The 18,119-nt window shown below is 37.3% G+C and overlaps 2 protein-coding genes across 2 annotated transcripts; one reads left to right on the top strand and one right to left on the bottom strand.

Annotated features, from left to right (window-relative positions):
- LOC140615531 (olfactory receptor 52E2-like) lies at window positions 1-942 on the top strand. The gene has a single exon (XM_072795399.1). It carries the CDS (start codon window positions 7-9, stop codon window positions 940-942), a length of 936 nt encoding a protein of 311 aa, XP_072651500.1. The 5' UTR covers window positions 1-6.
- Window positions 943-17,012: 16,070 nt separating this feature from the next.
- LOC140615530 (olfactory receptor 52E2-like) lies at window positions 17,013-17,951 on the bottom strand. Its single transcript, XM_072795398.1, has one exon. It carries the CDS (start codon window positions 17,949-17,951, stop codon window positions 17,013-17,015), a length of 939 nt encoding a protein of 312 aa, XP_072651499.1.
- Window positions 17,952-18,119: the final 168 nt, after the last annotated feature.

Below are 18,119 nucleotides of genomic sequence, written 5' to 3'. Positions count from 1 at the left end.
AGCAAGATGTCTCTTTCCAATCAAACTCAGCTCCACCCTTCCTCCTTCTTGCTGGTGGGAATCCCAGGACTAGAAACAGTCCACATCTGGATTGGCTTTCCCTTTTGTGCCATGTATCTGATTGCACTCATAGGAAACTTCACCATCTTGTTCATCATCCAGACTGAGCACAGCCTCCACCAGCCCATGTTTTACTTTCTAGCAATACTGGCTACCATTGACCTGGGACTGTCCACAACCACTATCCCTAAGATGCTGGGCATATTCTGGTTTGGCCTCAGGGAGATCACTTTTGATGACTGCCTTACTCAGATGTTTTTCATTCACATTTTTACTGGCATGGAATCAGGAGTCCTTCTTGCCATGGCTTATGACCGTTATGTAGCTATCTGTAACCCTCTTCGTTATAACACAATCCTTACTAACAAAGTAGTATCTCTTATTGGTTTTGGGGTGGTTGCGAGATCTTTTTTCATTGTACTCCCCTTTGTATTCCTCATCTTGAGACTGCCCTTTTGTGAACATCATGTCATCTCCCACACATACTGTGAGCATATGGGTCTTGCGCGTCTGGCCTGTGCAAGTATCAGAATCAATATTATATATGGTCTGGGGACCATAGCAATCCTGGGGCTTGACATCATGGCCATTTCTCTGTCCTATGTCCAAATTCTCTGTGCCGTTTTCCATTTCCCCTCCCATGAGGCCAGGCTCAAGTCTCTCAGCACCTGTGGCTCCCATGTCTGTGTAATTTTGGCTTTTTACACCCCAGCCCTCTTCTCTTTTTTGACACATCGTTTTGGCCAAAATGTTCCCCACTACATCCATATCCTTCTGGCCAATCTGTATGTAGTGATTCCACCAATGCTCAACCCTGTCATCTATGGAGTCAGAACCAAGCAGATTCATGAAAGGGTGCTCAGAATATTTAGCCAGAAGTAAATAATGGCTGAACATCTCCAGTTTTTAACCAGGGAATTAAATGTTAACATCTATGCATCTGAGGAATTAGAAGAGGCCTTAGAAAGGGAAAATGAGGTAAGGCCATCATCACTTACTTGGAAGGGTGCCATTTTTTGTGCATCAGCCATTCAGGCAGTGAGAACAGAAGCTATGAACTCTAAATATCAAGGTGCATGAGCAACTGTTCCATATTATTTTTATGAAGATGAACATAAATATGTTCATGGTTCCCAGAGATCTGAGGGGTGAGTTACAGAAGACATTTTTCCAAAAAAAAAAAAAAAAGACATTTTTCCATTTCCACTATGAGTGGAATTCCCTCTTCCTTCTCCATCTCTCTCTCCTTTTCCTTTTTCTTCTCTTCCTCTTCTTCCTCCTCCTTTTTTTCTGTTATTCATTTTCTTTCTTTTCCTCTCTCCTCCAATTCTCTGTTGGATTGCTTTGCTGTGTCCTACTATAGCTTTTGCCCCCAGACCCCTGTCTTCTCACTTTAGTACTTCATTTCATTTACTCTCAAAGTATAAACACCTTTTTACTTAATGGTTTTATTGATTGAATTAGTGGATTACTTTAGTTAATGAAGGAAAGGAGTTAAGTCCCCAATGTGATGAGCATGCCATAGAACCAGTGTGTAGCAGGTCAGAGGCCAGCACATGAAAAAAAAAATTGGTCAAAGGACAACATCAGAAGAAATTAGAAACAGAGAAGTATAAGTAATGGCAGGAGGCCAGGGCACTGAACAGAAGTAAAATGAATTTTTAGAGATACTAGAAATTCAATATCTTTAAACCAGATACATAACGATCTCACTAAAAGTATTCTGTAGATGGTTTGTGGAAGCACTGTTCATTCAGAAGCCAATGAGGGATATGCTTTGGTCATATCAAACATCTCTCTCTCTCTCCTTCTTTTCAGAACAATTTCTTGTTTATTATATTATTTGTACACTTTGGCTATAAAAGTAATTTGCCTACAAAAGTAGCTTGTGTGTTTGCATAGAAAACATAGAATCTCTGCAATGAAATATATTTGGGGTGAAAATATAGATCTACAAAATACTACTGAGTCTCTGAATAGGAAGGAATTATTTCTATTCAGGCAGAGAATACATGTTCAGGTATAAGGTAATAATTAGCATGCAGTTCCAATGACTACTTTCCTAGTGTAGTACACAAAAGTATTTCAAGAAGAGAAAACATGAGGATGTCCAGGAAGATTTGCTAAAATCTTATTTTTTGCAGATTCATATGTAAAGTAGAGCAGTTAGTTAAAACAAAGATTGGAGTAGGAACCAAAACTGGTAGTGACCCTACATCAGATCATGCACCACTTATTTTGTAAGGTAAATAATTTGATATTTAATTAGAATAACTAGCTCTGTGACACTAAGGGCTTTCTCATGTATAAGATAGAGGTAAATTATATATGTTAGGAGGAAAAGAGATAATATGACCAAAATGTCAACACTGCACTTGACACACAGCAGGACTAGTATATGGTAAGTGATTATTCTTTTCATTGCCTGAAAGTCTTGATTTTTTTGTACTGGACAGAACATTATTGCATTCACATTATTCCCAAATTCAATTGGAAAAATTTTCCTACTGTACTTTTAGTTCAAACTGAAGTAGACACTCTAATATCCTCAAAGTACAATGATGCATTTTGAAGACAAAGGGGAGGTGTCCACAAATTTAAATATGGATATCAAAACAGTAGTATTTGAAATCAGTATGATCTTAAATGTTGAACTAATAATAAATAAACAAATAAATTATTCAGAATCATACAATAGCTAATGCTTCTAAAGCTCTCACTGTGTACCAGGCAGTTTTGAACACTTTACATATATTATTTGGTTTCATTATCACAGCAATCCTATGGCTCAGGTGTTATTTTTATACTCTAACAGGTGAGGAAAGTGAGACATGCAGACATGAAATACATTGCCCAAGGTCACACAGCTAGTAAGAACTGCAGCCTGGTTCCCAAGCCAGCTAGTGTGATTCTACCGTTTGATCTTTCTCTTTCTTTCTTTCTTCTTTCTCTTTCTTTCTTTCTTTCTTTCTTTCTTTCTTTCTTTCTTTCTTTCTTTCTTCCTTCCTTTCTTTCTTTCTTTCTTTTTCTTCTCTTTCTTTCTTTCTTTCTTTCTTTCTTTCTTTCTTTCTTTCTCTTTCTTTCTTTTTCTTCTTTTTCTTTCTTTCTTTCTTTCTTTCTTTCTTTCTTTCTTTCTTTCTTTCTTCTTTCTTTTCTTTCTTTCTTCTTTCTTTCTTTCTTTCTTTCTTTCTTTCTTTCTTTCTCTTTCTTCTTTCTTTCTTTTCTTTCTTTCTTTCTTTCTTTCTTTCTTTCTTTCTTTCTTTCTTTTCTTTCTTTCTTTCTTTTTCTCTTTCTTTCTTCTTTCTTCTTTCCTTTTGTTTATAGCTATGCTAAACGTGAATAATATATATAATCTTTAATGATTTATTTTCAGATAGCTTACTTTCTTTCATTGGACTCTCTTCATGATTTAGTGTCAAGTGAAAAAAATTGCGAGCCATAAAATTATATGTAGTATGTAAAACATTAGGAAAATCGAATTTCACAAATTGACCAGATTTTAAATGATTTATCCCTAGACTGTGAGATTTATTTTTATGGAAATTTTTTAATTGTATAAAATGTTTAATGTTGAACATATATAATTTTTGTTATCATAAAAGACCATTAAGAGTAAAGAAAGAAGATTTAAAACAAAATAAAATTGAATATTTCCTGTTTAATCATTTTTCCACTTGATATTTTTCCAGTCACTTTTTAACTTCACTTATAAATAAAAGTCTATTATTGCCAAAGTTCCTAAATGCACATAACACTCCTGTACACATACACATAACATATCTTCATTACTGACCATCACTATTCAATTTCTAGTGTCCTAAGAAAAATACAGCATGGACTCTTCCTTGACCTCTCTTTTTCTAGCAATCCACATCAAAGCTATTGGTCAACTGTATTTGTTCTGACTTCAAATTATAGGCAGAATCTGAACATTTCTTGAGATAAATCCATGCTCTTAATCTAATTATTGAAATTCAAATGATAAGTGCTCTAGAAGAAATAATAATATATTTGAGATGTTGAAAAAGGAAAAGATTTCTTAAACACTTTTATTCTATTAAAAATTATCAAAAAATTTAAAGGGAACCACAGACAGGGAAAAAATATTTACAATATATATAACTGGACTATATAAGGATCTTCTATGATTTAATTATCAAGAATTTAAAAAAACATAAAAGAGTGGGTAAAAATTTGCATATATACTCACAAAGAAAGAAATGTAATATCCAATAAACAGTAAAACATGCTTAGAAACTTTAATCATAAGGCAAATAAATATTAATTCCTAATGCAATGCCTTTCCCTGCCTCACTAGATTGATAGTATGATGTAGTACATTATAAATAGAGAGCAACCAGGAACCTCTTAAGTTGATGGTGAGGGTAAAAAGTATTATAATGTTAAATATACATTTGGTCACATCTATCCTGTGGCCTAAAAATTCTACTTCTGGTCATTACACCGAGAGAAATGGAAGCATTTATCCACAGAAAAAGCCAGCATTTAAATGTTCATGGCAACTTTATTCCCAATACTGCCAAAGGGGAAACAATCCAAATACACTTTCACTGGACAATGGATAAACACATCAGGGTATATTTACTGATATATATATATAAGGGAATATTACTCAGTGATTAAAAAGGTAAGAACTTGGGGAGCCTGGGTGGCTTAGTTGGCTAAGTGTCGGACTCCTGCTTTCAGTTCAGGTCATGATCTGATCGCTTGTGGGGTCAAGCCTCATGTGGGGCTCTGTGCTTAGCAATGAGTCTGCTTGAAGATTCTCTCCCTCTAAACCTCCCCCCACTCTCTCTCTTTCTCAAATAAATAAATAAATTTTTAAAAAGGGAAAAACTATTGTGCCCAGTACAACATAATAAATATACAAAAAACACTTTTCTGAGTGAAATAAACTAAAAGGAAAATGAAGAACTATTCAAATGTTTATATCTATCACCTTCAAAAACAAAAGATTAAAAATTTTAAACAGATACTATAATAACTGAGTAAAAAGAAACAACCAACTAAAAAATATAAAATCATGTAAGAATTATTGTAGTCAAACTTTACAATTGTTGAATACAAATACAATAAAGTGGGAACCTAAGAAATAGCTACAAAAAATTTCCAAATAATACTGAATAATTCACTAAAAATATAGTAAAAAAGAGTAAAACAATGAAAGGTTGTTGAATATTTACATCATTTGAGCATAAGTGAAAAATAAGTAGTTTTTGAAGAATTTTTAAAAGAAGAAATTGGAAAATAGGGTGAAGGAGCTATATTAAAGATATGGGGGCAGCCCATGTAGCTCAGCGGTTTAGAGCCGCCTTCAGCCCAGGGCCTAATCCTGGAGACCTGGGATCGAGTCCCACATCAGGCTCCCTGCATGGAGCCTGCTTCTCCCTCTGCCTATGTCTCTGCCTCTCTTTCTGTGTCTCTCATGAATAAATAAATAAAATCTTAAAAAAAAGATATTATTGATGAGAATTTTCTAATTATAAAAATAATTATATTTGCATTAAAATTTACTTGAAATAGTTACTAGCCTATGCTATAAAATTATATCACACCGCATGCATTAAAATTTCACTTAATCAAAGATAAAGAGAAATAAAAGGACTTAAAAACAAGAAGATTCCAAAACCAAAAAAGGAAAGAAGCTGGCCAGATTTAAAGTTCTTTATTACTCAGCCAACAGAAAGGATGAATATCTACCATACACATGGAGATGGATGGAACTGGAGGGTATTACGCTTAATGAAATAAGTCAATCGGAGAAAGACAGTTATCCTGTGGTTTTACTCATATGTGGAATATAAGAAATAGTGAAAGGGACTATAAGGGAAGAGAAGGAAATTGAGTGGGGAAAAATTAGAGAGGAAGATAAATCATGAGAGACTATTAACTCTGGGAAACTAAGGGTTGCAGAAGAGGAGGTGGGTGGGGGAATGGGGTAAATGGGTGAGGAGAACTAAGGAGGGCACTTTGATGAGATGAGAACTTTATACTATATGTTGGCAAATTGAATTTAAATAAAATATTTTAAAAAAGAAAAAGTGAGTTAAGAGCTAAATACTATTTTACTATTCTGAAAAAAATGGCAATTTCAGAAGTCAATCACAGCTAAATTATCACTTATGAGAGAGAAGAAAATACATTTTCAGAAATGAAAATAGGAATAAAATTTTACCTTCCACGTATTGATACTTAATTTTAACCACTTACTTCATATAAAATACTGTATACATACATAGCACTTCTATGTAGTCTGTCAGTGGGGAAAACGATGGACTATTAATTAAATGATTGTAGAACAATTAGCACTTCAATAAGAGAGAGACAGACAGACAGACACACACACACACACACACACACAGCCACAAACTTGAGAGAGAATTAGATCCACATTTCCTTTCATTGAACAATTCTCCTCTATTAATACAGTAATGTCATGTAACCCTTCTAATGCCCATATCTTAGTTTGGGTTCCTCTGGAAGCATAGCCCTGGACAAGGACTTGGAGCATAGCCCTGGAAGTTCACCCCAGGAAACACAGTAATAAAGTGAGACACTATGATAGGAAATATAAAAACTGCAATAAAATTGCTGTATTGGTTACCATTGTGGGCAACAATATTGCAGTAGCATCTCTGACGGACCGAACATATCTTAGAATTGTAGCCTGAATGATGAGAGGTTTATATTGCTTTAAAAAAATTGAAAACAACCTAAAAATGAAATATGAGGATAATGGTTAAACTTTTTATATTTATACAGTGAAAGGATAAATACAAGGAAAATATCAATATGAATATATCCCAAAACAGAAATATTGTGTGAAAATGATGTTACAAAAATAGATTCATTATGATTTTCTTTATAAAAATTTCTCAAAAAACCCCACAATACTGTATGTATACGCATACATCTCTTATTTTTTAAAGAATTAAGCATGCATGTCAATCATTCATATCAAGTTTAAAATAGTGGTTATACTTTGAAAATAAGGGAGAGCGGTGGGTCCAGAAATGATCCCATTTTGCATATAATTTTTATTTACTTTTATGTTGGCTGGAAGATATATAAACTTTCATATATTTACTGTTTCCTCTGAGTTTAAAATATTTTGCAGTAATATAAAAATGCAAAGATATCAGAAGGTTGTGTATGATAAAATGTAGTAGACTTTTATATTTAAAAGTGAAATATACTGACTTTTCTGACTACAAGAAATGAATAAAACATCATAGGTGAAACAGAGAGGTAAAGCACACAATTATTGGGTGAATCTCTGACACACCATTTTAGATTTCTGCATCTGTCTATGTGAGATGTGTAAAAAGTGTTGCATTTGTGATATTATGAACAGGAAGCAGAGACAAAAGCACACGGGTGTGGTTTTGTAATTATAATGATCACAACTACTGTTTACTGACTCCTTATTATATTTATCCATGTTTTGACATGCATTTGTCACATGCACTTGTAATACCCAAAGTAAATCTGAGAGGTAGAAGAGAGTGTAAATTCCCTTTCTTGAAGAGCTTGGACAGGTGAAGTAGGTTGCCCAAAGACATAGAGTTAGGAATTGGCAGAGGCTAGTGTGGAACACAAACACTCTGACTCCACATACTTAGACTTAATCTCTTTACTAGGATAGCTTCAGTACAAGCATTATAGAGAAAAGTAAGAACTTTCTTCAAAAAAAGAAAAATAGAACTACTATATAATCCTGCAACTGCACTTCTTGGTAAATATCTGAAGGAAATAAAATCAGGGAGCTGAGAAGATGGAGGAGTAGGATTCCCAAGTCACCTGTCCCCACCAACTTACCTAGGTAACTTTTAAACCATCCTGAACGCCTACGAATTCGACCTGAGGTTTAAAGAGAGAACAGCTGGAACGCTACAGAGAGAAGGGTTTTCGCTTCTAACAAGGTAGGAAGGTGGAAAAAATAAAAAAGAATCCACTGGAGGAGGGGCCCCTGCGAGGAGCGGGGTTAAGGCCGGGCAGCGACAGCCTCCGGGAGAGGAAAGCCCAGCCCTGGAGAAGCAGGAACTTTAAAAAATCTGCACCAGGGCAGTGCCGCTGGCTCAGCAGTTTGGCGCCGCCTGCAGCCCGGGGCATGATCCTGGACACCCCGGATCGAGTCCCACGTCAGGCTCCCTGCATGGGGCCTGCTTCTCCCTCGGCCTGTGTCTCTGCCTCTCTGTGTGTCTGTGTCTGTCATGAATAAATAAATAAATAAATAAATAAATAAATAAATAAATAAACAAACAAACAAATAAATAAATAAATAAATAAAATCTTAAAAAAAAAAGTCTGCGCCAGATTCTTTCTGGATGGAAAGGTGCTCTCAGGGAACTCGGGCAGAACCACAGGAGGGGCAGTGGAGCCCCCAGGGTCCCGGGGTCACTAACAGAGGAAGTGCGTCCCAGGGGAGAGCGAGCCACACCGCGGGCCCAGCGGGTAAAGGGCTGGATCTCATGCCCGATGGGGCCTGGGGAGAAGCTGGTTGGTCAGGCGGGGGCTCTGGGCGAAGGGGGCTGCACCCTGCTGCCTTCGGGAGCCGTGGTCCCCGGAGCGCAATTTCAGCAGCACAGGCCCGGATCCCAGGGCACAGAGGTCACAGCTCAGGATCCTGTGCTCCCCCGGGACAGGTGGAGGTGGGGAGAGCACAGGACAGGGAGGATGCTCCTGTCCCCGGGCTCACCCAAGCTGTGCAGGTCAATGCCCCCCACCCCCGGGAGCATCCAGGCCAGTGTGGACTGGGACACTGTGGGTGCTTACTGGGGGAACTGACTCTAGAGCTGGACAGCTGCCTGCCACCAGTGTTGTTGTTCCTCCTTGTTTCACTCAGTGCCTGGAGGGGCTGGGTCGCCAAGGAACAGAGGCCTCCAGGGGTAAACAGCTCCCACTGAGCCCTACACCTGGCAGGGGGTGGGGCAGCTCCCCCAGGTGCACACACCTGAGAATCAGCACAGCAGGCCCCTCCCCCAGAAGACCGGCTGGAAGGTCAGGGGAAAAGCAAGTTATTGACGAAGCAGCACTGCAAAGTTCCAGGGGAAGTTGAGGGATTTACAGTATATAGAACCAGACGGTACACTTCCTATTTTTTTCTTCCTTTTTTCAGTAAAACACGTTTTTATATCAGACTGCAAATTTCCATTTTTTTTCTCTTTTCTCACCTTAACTATAATATTTTAACACCTCTTCATTTTTAAGATGCTTCCTTTTAGATTTTCATATTTCTACAATTACAGGTCCTAGATATATTTTCCACTTCTAAGATTCCCTTCAACATACTCAATTTTGGGAGATATACAGGATATGCGTGTGTGTGTGTGCGTGTGTGTGTGTGTGTGTTTGTGTGTGTATGTGTGTTTTGTTTTCTCTGCCTCATTTTGTTTTACAATGGCAGAAGTTCATACCTTCTAAAACATGACCAGTATGCACCCAGAACCAAGTGGTACACCGTGTGGGTTCATTCTGTGAGATGCTTCATTCCCATTCTACCCTCCATCTTTTATTTCACTTATGTTGGTGGTCAATGTTGGAGTCTTCTACAAGTATTTCTCGTTTATGTAAATTTGGGACTGAGTATGTTATAACCTGCAGAACTTAATATACTCAGAAACAAGAGGACCATCCTCTAGAACCCCTCAGGTAGAGTAAATTCTCCCTCCACTACAACTTCGTCACCACCACCAATTCTCAGTCCCCCCCCACCTTTTTTTCTTCTCCTTTTTTTTTTTTTTTTTTCCTCTTCTTCTCTGGGATTCTTGGCTTTTTATTTTTTACTACTTTGTTTTAAAATTTGTTTTTCACTTCAGTGGTCCTTTTGTTTTATTTCATTCTGACCTTTGTTTTCAATTTCTGGTCTCTGACCTAGTCAGAATCATCTATGGTGAAATTTACTTAGGTCATGGTTGATATTCTTGACTCAGCCCACTCATACAGCCACTCTGCACTGAGCAAAATGACTAGAAAGAAGAACTCACCACAGAAGAATCAGAAACAGTACTCTGCCACAGAGTTACAGAATTTGGATTACAATTTGATGTCAGAAAGCCAATTCAGAAGCACAATTATAAAGCTACTGGTGGCTCCAGAAAAAAGCATAAAGGAATCAAGAGACTTCGTGACTGCAAAATTTAGATCTAATAGGGCAAAATTAAAAATAAATTAAATGAGATGCGATCCAAACTGGAGATCTTAATGATGAGGGTTAATGAGGTAAAAGAAGAGTGAGTAACATAGAAGACAAGTTGATAGTAAGGAAGGAAGCTGAGGAAAAAAGAGAAAAACAAAAGATCATGAGGAAAAGTTAAGGGAAATAAACAATAGCTTCAAAAGGAAAACTCTCCATATAATTGGGGTTTCAGAGAGCGCCAAGAGGGATACAGGGCTAGAAAGCATATTAACAAATCATAGCAGACAATCTCCCTAATTTGGGGAGGGAAACACATTCAGATCCAGGAGATAGAGAGGTCCCCCCCAAAATCAATAAAAACTGTTCAACACCTAGACATTTAATAGTGAAAGTTGCAAATTCCAAAGATAAAGAAAAAAACCCTTAAAGCAACAAGAGACAGGAGAACCATAACTTATATGGGGAAAAGTACTAGGTTAACAGCAGACCTCTCCACAGAGACCAGGCAGGCAAGAAAGGGCTGGCAGGATATATTCAGGGTCCTAAATGAGAAGAACCTGCAGCCCAGAATACTTTATCTAGCAAGGCTCTCATTCAGAATAGGAGAGATCAAGAGCTTCCAAGATAGGAAGAAACTGAAAGAATATGTGACCACCACACCAGATCTGCAAGAAATATTAAGGGGGACTCTGTAAAAGAAAGAGGAAGCCCAAAGAAATAATCCACAAAATCAGGGACTGAATAGGTACTGCAATGACACTAAATGCATATTTTTCAATAGTAACTCTGAACATGAATGGGCTAAATGATCCCATCAAAAGATGCAGGGTTTCAGACTGGATAAAAAAACAAGACCTATTGGTTTGCTGTCTACAAGAGACTCATTTGAGACCGAAGGACATCTACAGGCTGAAAATGAAAGGTTAGAGAACTATTTACCATTCAAATGGTCCTCAAAAGAAAGCTGGGGTACCAAACCTCATATCAGATAAATTAAAGTTTATCCCAAAGACTGTAGTAAGATGAGGAGGAGCACTATATCATGCTTGGGGGGGTATATCCAACAAGATGGCCAGACAATCATGAATACTTATGCCCCTGATGTGGGAGCAGCCAATTGATATCAATCAATTAATAACCAAAGGAAAGACATACTTAGATAATACTACACTTATACTTGGTGACTTCAATATAGCGCTTTCTACAATCGACAGATGTTCTAAGCACATCTCCAAAGAAACAAGAGCTTAAATGATACACTGGACCAGATGGATTTCACAGATACATATAGAACTTTGCATCCTAACAAAACTGAATACACATTCTCAAGTGCACATGGAACTTTCTCCAGAATAGACCACATACTGGGTCACAAATCTGGTCTCAACAGATGCCAAAAGATTGGGATTGTCCTCTGCATATTTTCAGACCATAATGCTTTGAAACTTGAACTCAATAACAAGAAGAAATTTAGAAGAAATTCAAACTCGTGGAAGTGAAAGACCATCATGCTAAAAGATGAAAGGGTCAACCAGGAAATTAGAGAAGAATTAAAAAGATTCATGGAAAATAAGGAGAATGAAGATACAACAGTTCAAAATCTTTGGGATACAGCAAAAGCAGCCCTGAGAGGAAATACATCACAATACAAGCATCCATCAAAAAATTGGAAAAAACTCAAAGACACAAGCTAAACTTGCACCTAAAGGAACTGGAGACAAAACAACAAATCAAACCCAAAACAAGCAGAAGACAAGAGTTAATAAAGATTCAAGCAGAACTCAATGAAATAGAGACCAGAAGAACTGTAGAACAGATCAACAAAACCAGGAGTTGGTTCTCTTAAAGAATTAAAAACATAGACAAACCATTAGCCAACCTTATTAAAAACAAAAGAGGAAAGACTCAAATTAATAAAATCATGAAAGAAAAAGGATAGATCACCACCATACCAAGGAAATACAAACGATTTTAAAAACATATTATGAGCAGCTATACACCAATAAATTAGGCCATCTAGAAGAAACGGACGCATTTCTGGAAAACCACAGACTACCAAAACTGGAACAGGAAGAAATAGAAACCCTGAACAGGCCAAGAACCAGGGAGGAAATGGAAGCAGTCATCAAAAACCTCCCAAGACACAAGAGTCCAGGGCCAGATGGCTTCCCAGGGGAATTCTATCAAATGTTTAAAGAAGAAACCATACCTATTCTACTAAAGCTGTTCCAAAAGATAGAAAGAGATAGAGTACTTCCAAACTCATTCTATGAGGCCAGCATCACCTTAATTCCAAAACCAGACAAAGACCCCACCAAAAAGGAGAATTACAGACCAATATCCCTGATGAACATGGATGCAAAAATTCTCACCAAGATACTAGCCATAGTATCCAACAATACATTCAGAATATTATTCACCATGACCAAGTGGAATTTATCCCCGGGACACAAGGCTGGTTCAACACTCGTAAAGCAATCAATGTGGTAGATCACATCAACAAGAGAAAAACCAAGAACCATATGATCCTCTCATTAGATGCAGAGAAAGCATTTGACAAAATACAGCATCCATTCCTGATCAAAACTCTTCAGAGTGTAGGGATAGAGGGAACATTCCTTAGCATCTTAAAAGCCTTCTACAAAAAGCCCACAGCAAATATCCTTCTCAATGGGGAAACACTGGGAGCCTTTCCTTAAGATCAGGCACATGACAGGGAAGTCCACTCTCACCACTGCTATTCAACATAGTACTGGAAGTCCTAGCCTCAGCAATCAGGCAACAAAAAGAAATCAAAGGTATTCAAATTGGTAAAGAAGAAGTAGAACTCTTCCTCTTTGCAGATGACATGATACTATACATAGAAAACCCAAAAGCCTCCACCCCAAGATTGCTAGAACTCATACAGCAATTCGGCAGTGTGGCAGGATACAAAAATCAATGCCCCAAAACCAGTGGCATTTCTATACACTAACAATGAGACTGAAGAAAGAGAAATTAAGGAGTCAATCCCATTTGCAATTGCACCCAAACGCTTAAGATACCTAGGAATAAACCTAACCAAGGAGGTAAAGGATCTATACCCTAAAAACTACAGAACACTTCTAAAACAAACTGAGGAAGACACAAAGAGATGGAAAAATATTCCATGCTGTGGTTTGGAAGAATTAATATTGTAAAAATATGTATGCTATCCAGGACAGTTTACACTTTCAATGAAATTTCTATCAAAATACCATGGACTTTCTTCAGACAGTTCGAACAAATAATCTTAAGATTTGTGTGGAATCAGAAAAGACCCTGAGTAGCCACGGGAATATTGAAAAAGAAAACCAGAGCCAGGGGCATCACAATGCTGGATGTCAAGTTGTACTACAAAGCTGTGATCATCAAGACAGTGTGGTACTGGCACAAAAACAGACACATAGATCAATGGAACAGAAGAGAGAATCCTGAAATAGGCCCTCAACTCTATGGTGTACTAATATTCGACAAAGCATGAAGGACTATCCACTGGAGAAAGGACTGTCTTTTCCATAAATGGTGCTGGGAAAATTGGAAAGCCACATGCAGAGGAATGAAACTGGACCATTCCCTTACACCATAGACAAATATTAACTCAAAATGGATGAAAGATTTAAATATGAGACAAGAATCCATCGAAATCCTAGAAGATAACACAGGCACCACCTTTTTGATTTTGGCCACAGCAACTTCTTGCAAGATACATCTATGAAGGCAAGGGAAACAAAAGCAAAAATGAACTATTGGGACTTCATCAAGATAAGAAGCTTTTACACAGCAAAGGATACAGTCAACAAAACTAAAAGACAACCTACAGAATGGGAGAAGATATTTGCAAATGACCTATCAGATAAAGGGCTAATTTCCAAGATCTACAAAGAACTTATTCAACTCAACAGCAAAGAAACCAACAATCCAATCATGAAATGGGCAAAAGACATGAAAAGAAATCTCACAGAGGAAGACATAGACATGGCCAACAAGCACATGAGAAAACGCTCCGCATCACTGGCCATCAGGGAAATACAAATCAAAACCGCAAAAAGATACCACCTCACACCAGTGAGAATGGGGAAATTTAACAAGACAGGAAACAGCAAATATTGGAGAGGATGTGGAGAAACCCTCTTACACTGTTGGTGGGAATGTGAACTGGTGCAGCCACTCTGGAAAACTGTGTGGAGGTTCCTCAAAGAGTTAAAAATAGACCTGCCCTACGACCCAGCAATTGCACTGCTGGGGATTTACCCCAAAGATACAGATGCAGTGAAATGGCAGGACACCTGCACTCCAGTGTTTATAGCAGCAATGTCCGCGATAGCCAACGTGTGGAAGGAGCCTCAGTGTCCATCAAAAGATGAATGGATAAAGAAGCTGTGGTCTATGTATACAACAAAATATTCTCAGCCATTAGAAGCAAGGAATACCCACCATTTGCTTCGACGTAGATGGAACTGGAGGGTATTATGCTGAGTGAAGTAGTCAATCAGAGAAAGACAAACATTATATGGTCTCACTGATTCGGGGAATATAAAAATAGTGAAAGGGATTAGAGGGGAAAGAGAGAAAATGAGTGTGAAATATCAGTGAGGGTGACAGAACTGAGAGATTCCTAACTCTGGGAAAGAACAAGGGGTAGTGGAAGGGGAGGTGGGCAGGGGGATCGGGTGACTGGGTGATGGGCACTGAAGGGGGCATGTGACAGGATGAGCACTGGGTGATATGCTATACATTGGCAAATCGAACTCCAGTAAAAAAAAATACACAAAACAATAAATAAAATTTGAAATTGTTAAAAAAATAAAATAAAATCAGTAGCTCAAAGACAGATGCACACTCCTGTATTCACTGGATTGTTAGTTGTGGTAGCCCAGATAAGGAGAGTGTCTAAGCATCCATCAATAAATGAATGGATAGAGAAATGTGATATAGGTAAAACAATGGATTACTACTCTCAGTCTTGAAAAGAAGGTAATCTTTTCCTAGAGGACATTATGCAAAGTGCAATAGCCAGACACAGAGACAAATACTATATGGTCTCATTTTTATATGGAATCTAAAAAAGTAATCTCACAGAACCAGAGAGTAAATGGTGGTTAGGGAGGGGGGGGAAAGAGAGGACACTTGATAAAGGGTACAATCTTTCAATTATAAGATGAATAGGTGCTGGGGATCTAACGTACAGCATGTCAACTATAGTTAATAATACTGTATTGTATTCTTAAAATTTGCTAGAGTAAACCTTAAGTTTTCTCACCACAAAATATGAAAGGTAGTTAACTATGTGAGGTGATGGATTTGTTAAATAACTTGATGGTGTAATCATTTATATATATATATATATATATATATATATATATATATATATATATTTAAAAAATCACATTGTACAAACTACAATTTTTATTTGTCAATCATATTTCTATAAAGCTGAGAGATCCACTGTTAATTTATAACTCTGAATCCTGTAAATAACTTTAAAACTAAGATGAAACAAAGTTATTTTTAGGCAAAGAAAAGGAAACTCACTACCATAAAAGTTGTAATGAGGAAATATTTAAGTTTATTCTTCAGGCATGAGTGAAATCTTTACAGATGAAGTAGTAAAGATGCAAGAAGGAATGGATAACAAAGAAATAGTAAATATTTGGAAACATTTAAATGAATATTGACTTTCTGAAACAATAACTTCATGTGTATAAGTTTTAGAGTTTATAAGAGAGAATTAAACCAACAATAGTATATTTCAGAAAGTAGAAAAAGGACTGCATTTTTTAAAGATCCTTTATGAATAGAAAGTAGAAAGACTGCTTGTTTATATTAAAATTTGATAATTTGCATGGGCATCTGTGGGACAATGGCAAAAGTAACCGTAAAATTATGAATAAAATCAAAGCAAAGTATATGAGATTTAACAGCCATGGTTAGAAAATTCTAAAGAGGAAAATCTTTGTTGTGTAAGATCTGTGTCTCAGGTTGAAGTAAAAGATAGTAAATACGAGATTTAATTAATAGAAAAAATAATTATGTTAAATGTGCATAAAATTTGTAGCGTATTTAAAATATAAAAATTGTCAGACTGTTTTGAGTATAAATTCTTTGATATTTGTAAATAGAGACAAATCTAGTTATCGAGATATTAAGAGGCTGAAAGAAAAATGATGAATGTTTATAAGTTCAGTTTGATGACTAAATTTAAACTCCATAAATTCCATAAAGTCAGAGAAAGTGGAATAGTGACTATTTTATCCCCAGCTGCCTGCAGTTGTGAAAATACAGTCAGAAAATGATTATATTCGGAGAAGAAAGAAGATCCATGAAACATCAACTAATCTAGTGAAAATGGATGCATTCAAAACTTTGACATAGGGCACGTGATCCTGGAGAACCGGGATCGAGTCCCGTGGTGCTCTCCCTGCATGGAGCCTGTTTCTCCCTCTGCCAGTGTCTCTGCCTCTCTCTCTGTGTCTCTCATGAGTAAATAAATAAAATCTTAAAAAAAAAACTTTGACAAATAAATATCAGATATTGAAATGAATAAAGAGACATGACCTACTAAATGAATTTTTATGGGATGAAGATGTAGCAATGTATATTGGGAAGTGGCCTTAACAGCAGATGGAAATTAAATGCATTTCAATACTGAAAGAATAGAGCCAACATAGATACATATTTTAACAGAATTTTTATGAAAAGGTATGTCTCTGATTTAAGTTTCATACAATGTCATATTGAACTACACATGTATTAGGTGTCATTCTTTTTCCTTTCATGGTTTCTGTAATAATAGTTTCTTCACCCGGTCATAGATCTGCTTGGTCCTGACTCCATATATGACAGGGTTGAGCATTGGTGGCACTACAACATAAAGATTAGCCAGGAGTATGTGGATATAGCGGGGAACATTATGGCCAAAGCGATGTGTCATAAAGGAAAAGAGGGCCGGTGTATAGAAGGCAAGAATTACACAAACATGAGAACCGCACGTGCTGAGGGATTTGAGTCGGGCTTCACGAGAAGGAAGACGGAAAACAGCTCGCAGTATCTGAACATAAGAAAGGGCAATGCCTATGATGTCAAATACTAGATTACAAATTGCACATAAGCCATAAATAATATTGATCTTGATGCTGGCACAAGAGAGACGAGCAAGACCCATGTGTTCACAATAGGTATGGGCAATGACACGATTCCCACAGAAGGGCAATCGCAAAATCAGAAATACAAAAGGAATCACAAAAATAAATGCCCTCACTAACACACCAACACCAATCACAGAAACAACCCTGTTGGTGAGGATGGTGCTATATCGAAGTGGGTTGCAGATGGCCACGTAGCGGTCATAAGCCATTGCCAACAGGACAGCTGACTCCATAAGTGTGAAGCTGTGAATGAAAAACATTTGCACGAGGCAAGCTCCAAAGATGATCTCTCTGAGGTTGAACCAGAAGATTCCAAGCATCTTGGGGATGGTAGCTGTGGACAGACCCAAATCAATAGTAGCCAACATGGCCAGGAAATAGAACATAGGCTGGTGTAGGCTGCTCTCAGCCTGGATGACAAACAGAATAGTGAAGTTCCCAATGAGTGCAATTGTGTACACAGCACAAAAGGGAAAGCCGATCCAGAGATGCAGTGTTTCCATTTCTGGGATCCCCAGCAACAAGAAGGAAAAGAGGTGGAATTGGGTGTTATTGGGAGGGAACATTCTATTTGGTAATAAATCTTCAGAAATGCATGCTGACCCAATCTACAAGTCACCAGATAGTTTCTATACTGCTAGAGACCTAAAGATAATAGAAGACACTTAATTAGCTACTTCTTCTCATTATCACCATCATCACCAACAGACACCCCCTTCAATTTTGACCAATTT

The sequence above is a fragment of the Canis lupus genome, chromosome 23 (assembly GCF_048164855.1).
Source record: "Canis lupus baileyi chromosome 23, mCanLup2.hap1, whole genome shotgun sequence".
In the NCBI taxonomy this organism is placed as follows: Eukaryota; Metazoa; Chordata; class Mammalia; order Carnivora; family Canidae; genus Canis; species Canis lupus.
Note: the sequence above shows the minus strand (reverse complement) of the source record. Positions and strands in the feature narration are given on the sequence as shown.

Bases quoted from the DNA above. Each gene is read 5' to 3' on its own strand.
- LOC140615531 (XM_072795399.1), top strand. From the start codon at position 7: ATGTCTCTTTCCAATCAAACTCAGCTCCACCCTTCCTCCTTCTTGCTG.
- LOC140615530 (XM_072795398.1), bottom strand. From the start codon at position 17,951: ATGTTCCCTCCCAATAACACCCAATTCCACCTCTTTTCCTTCTTGTTG.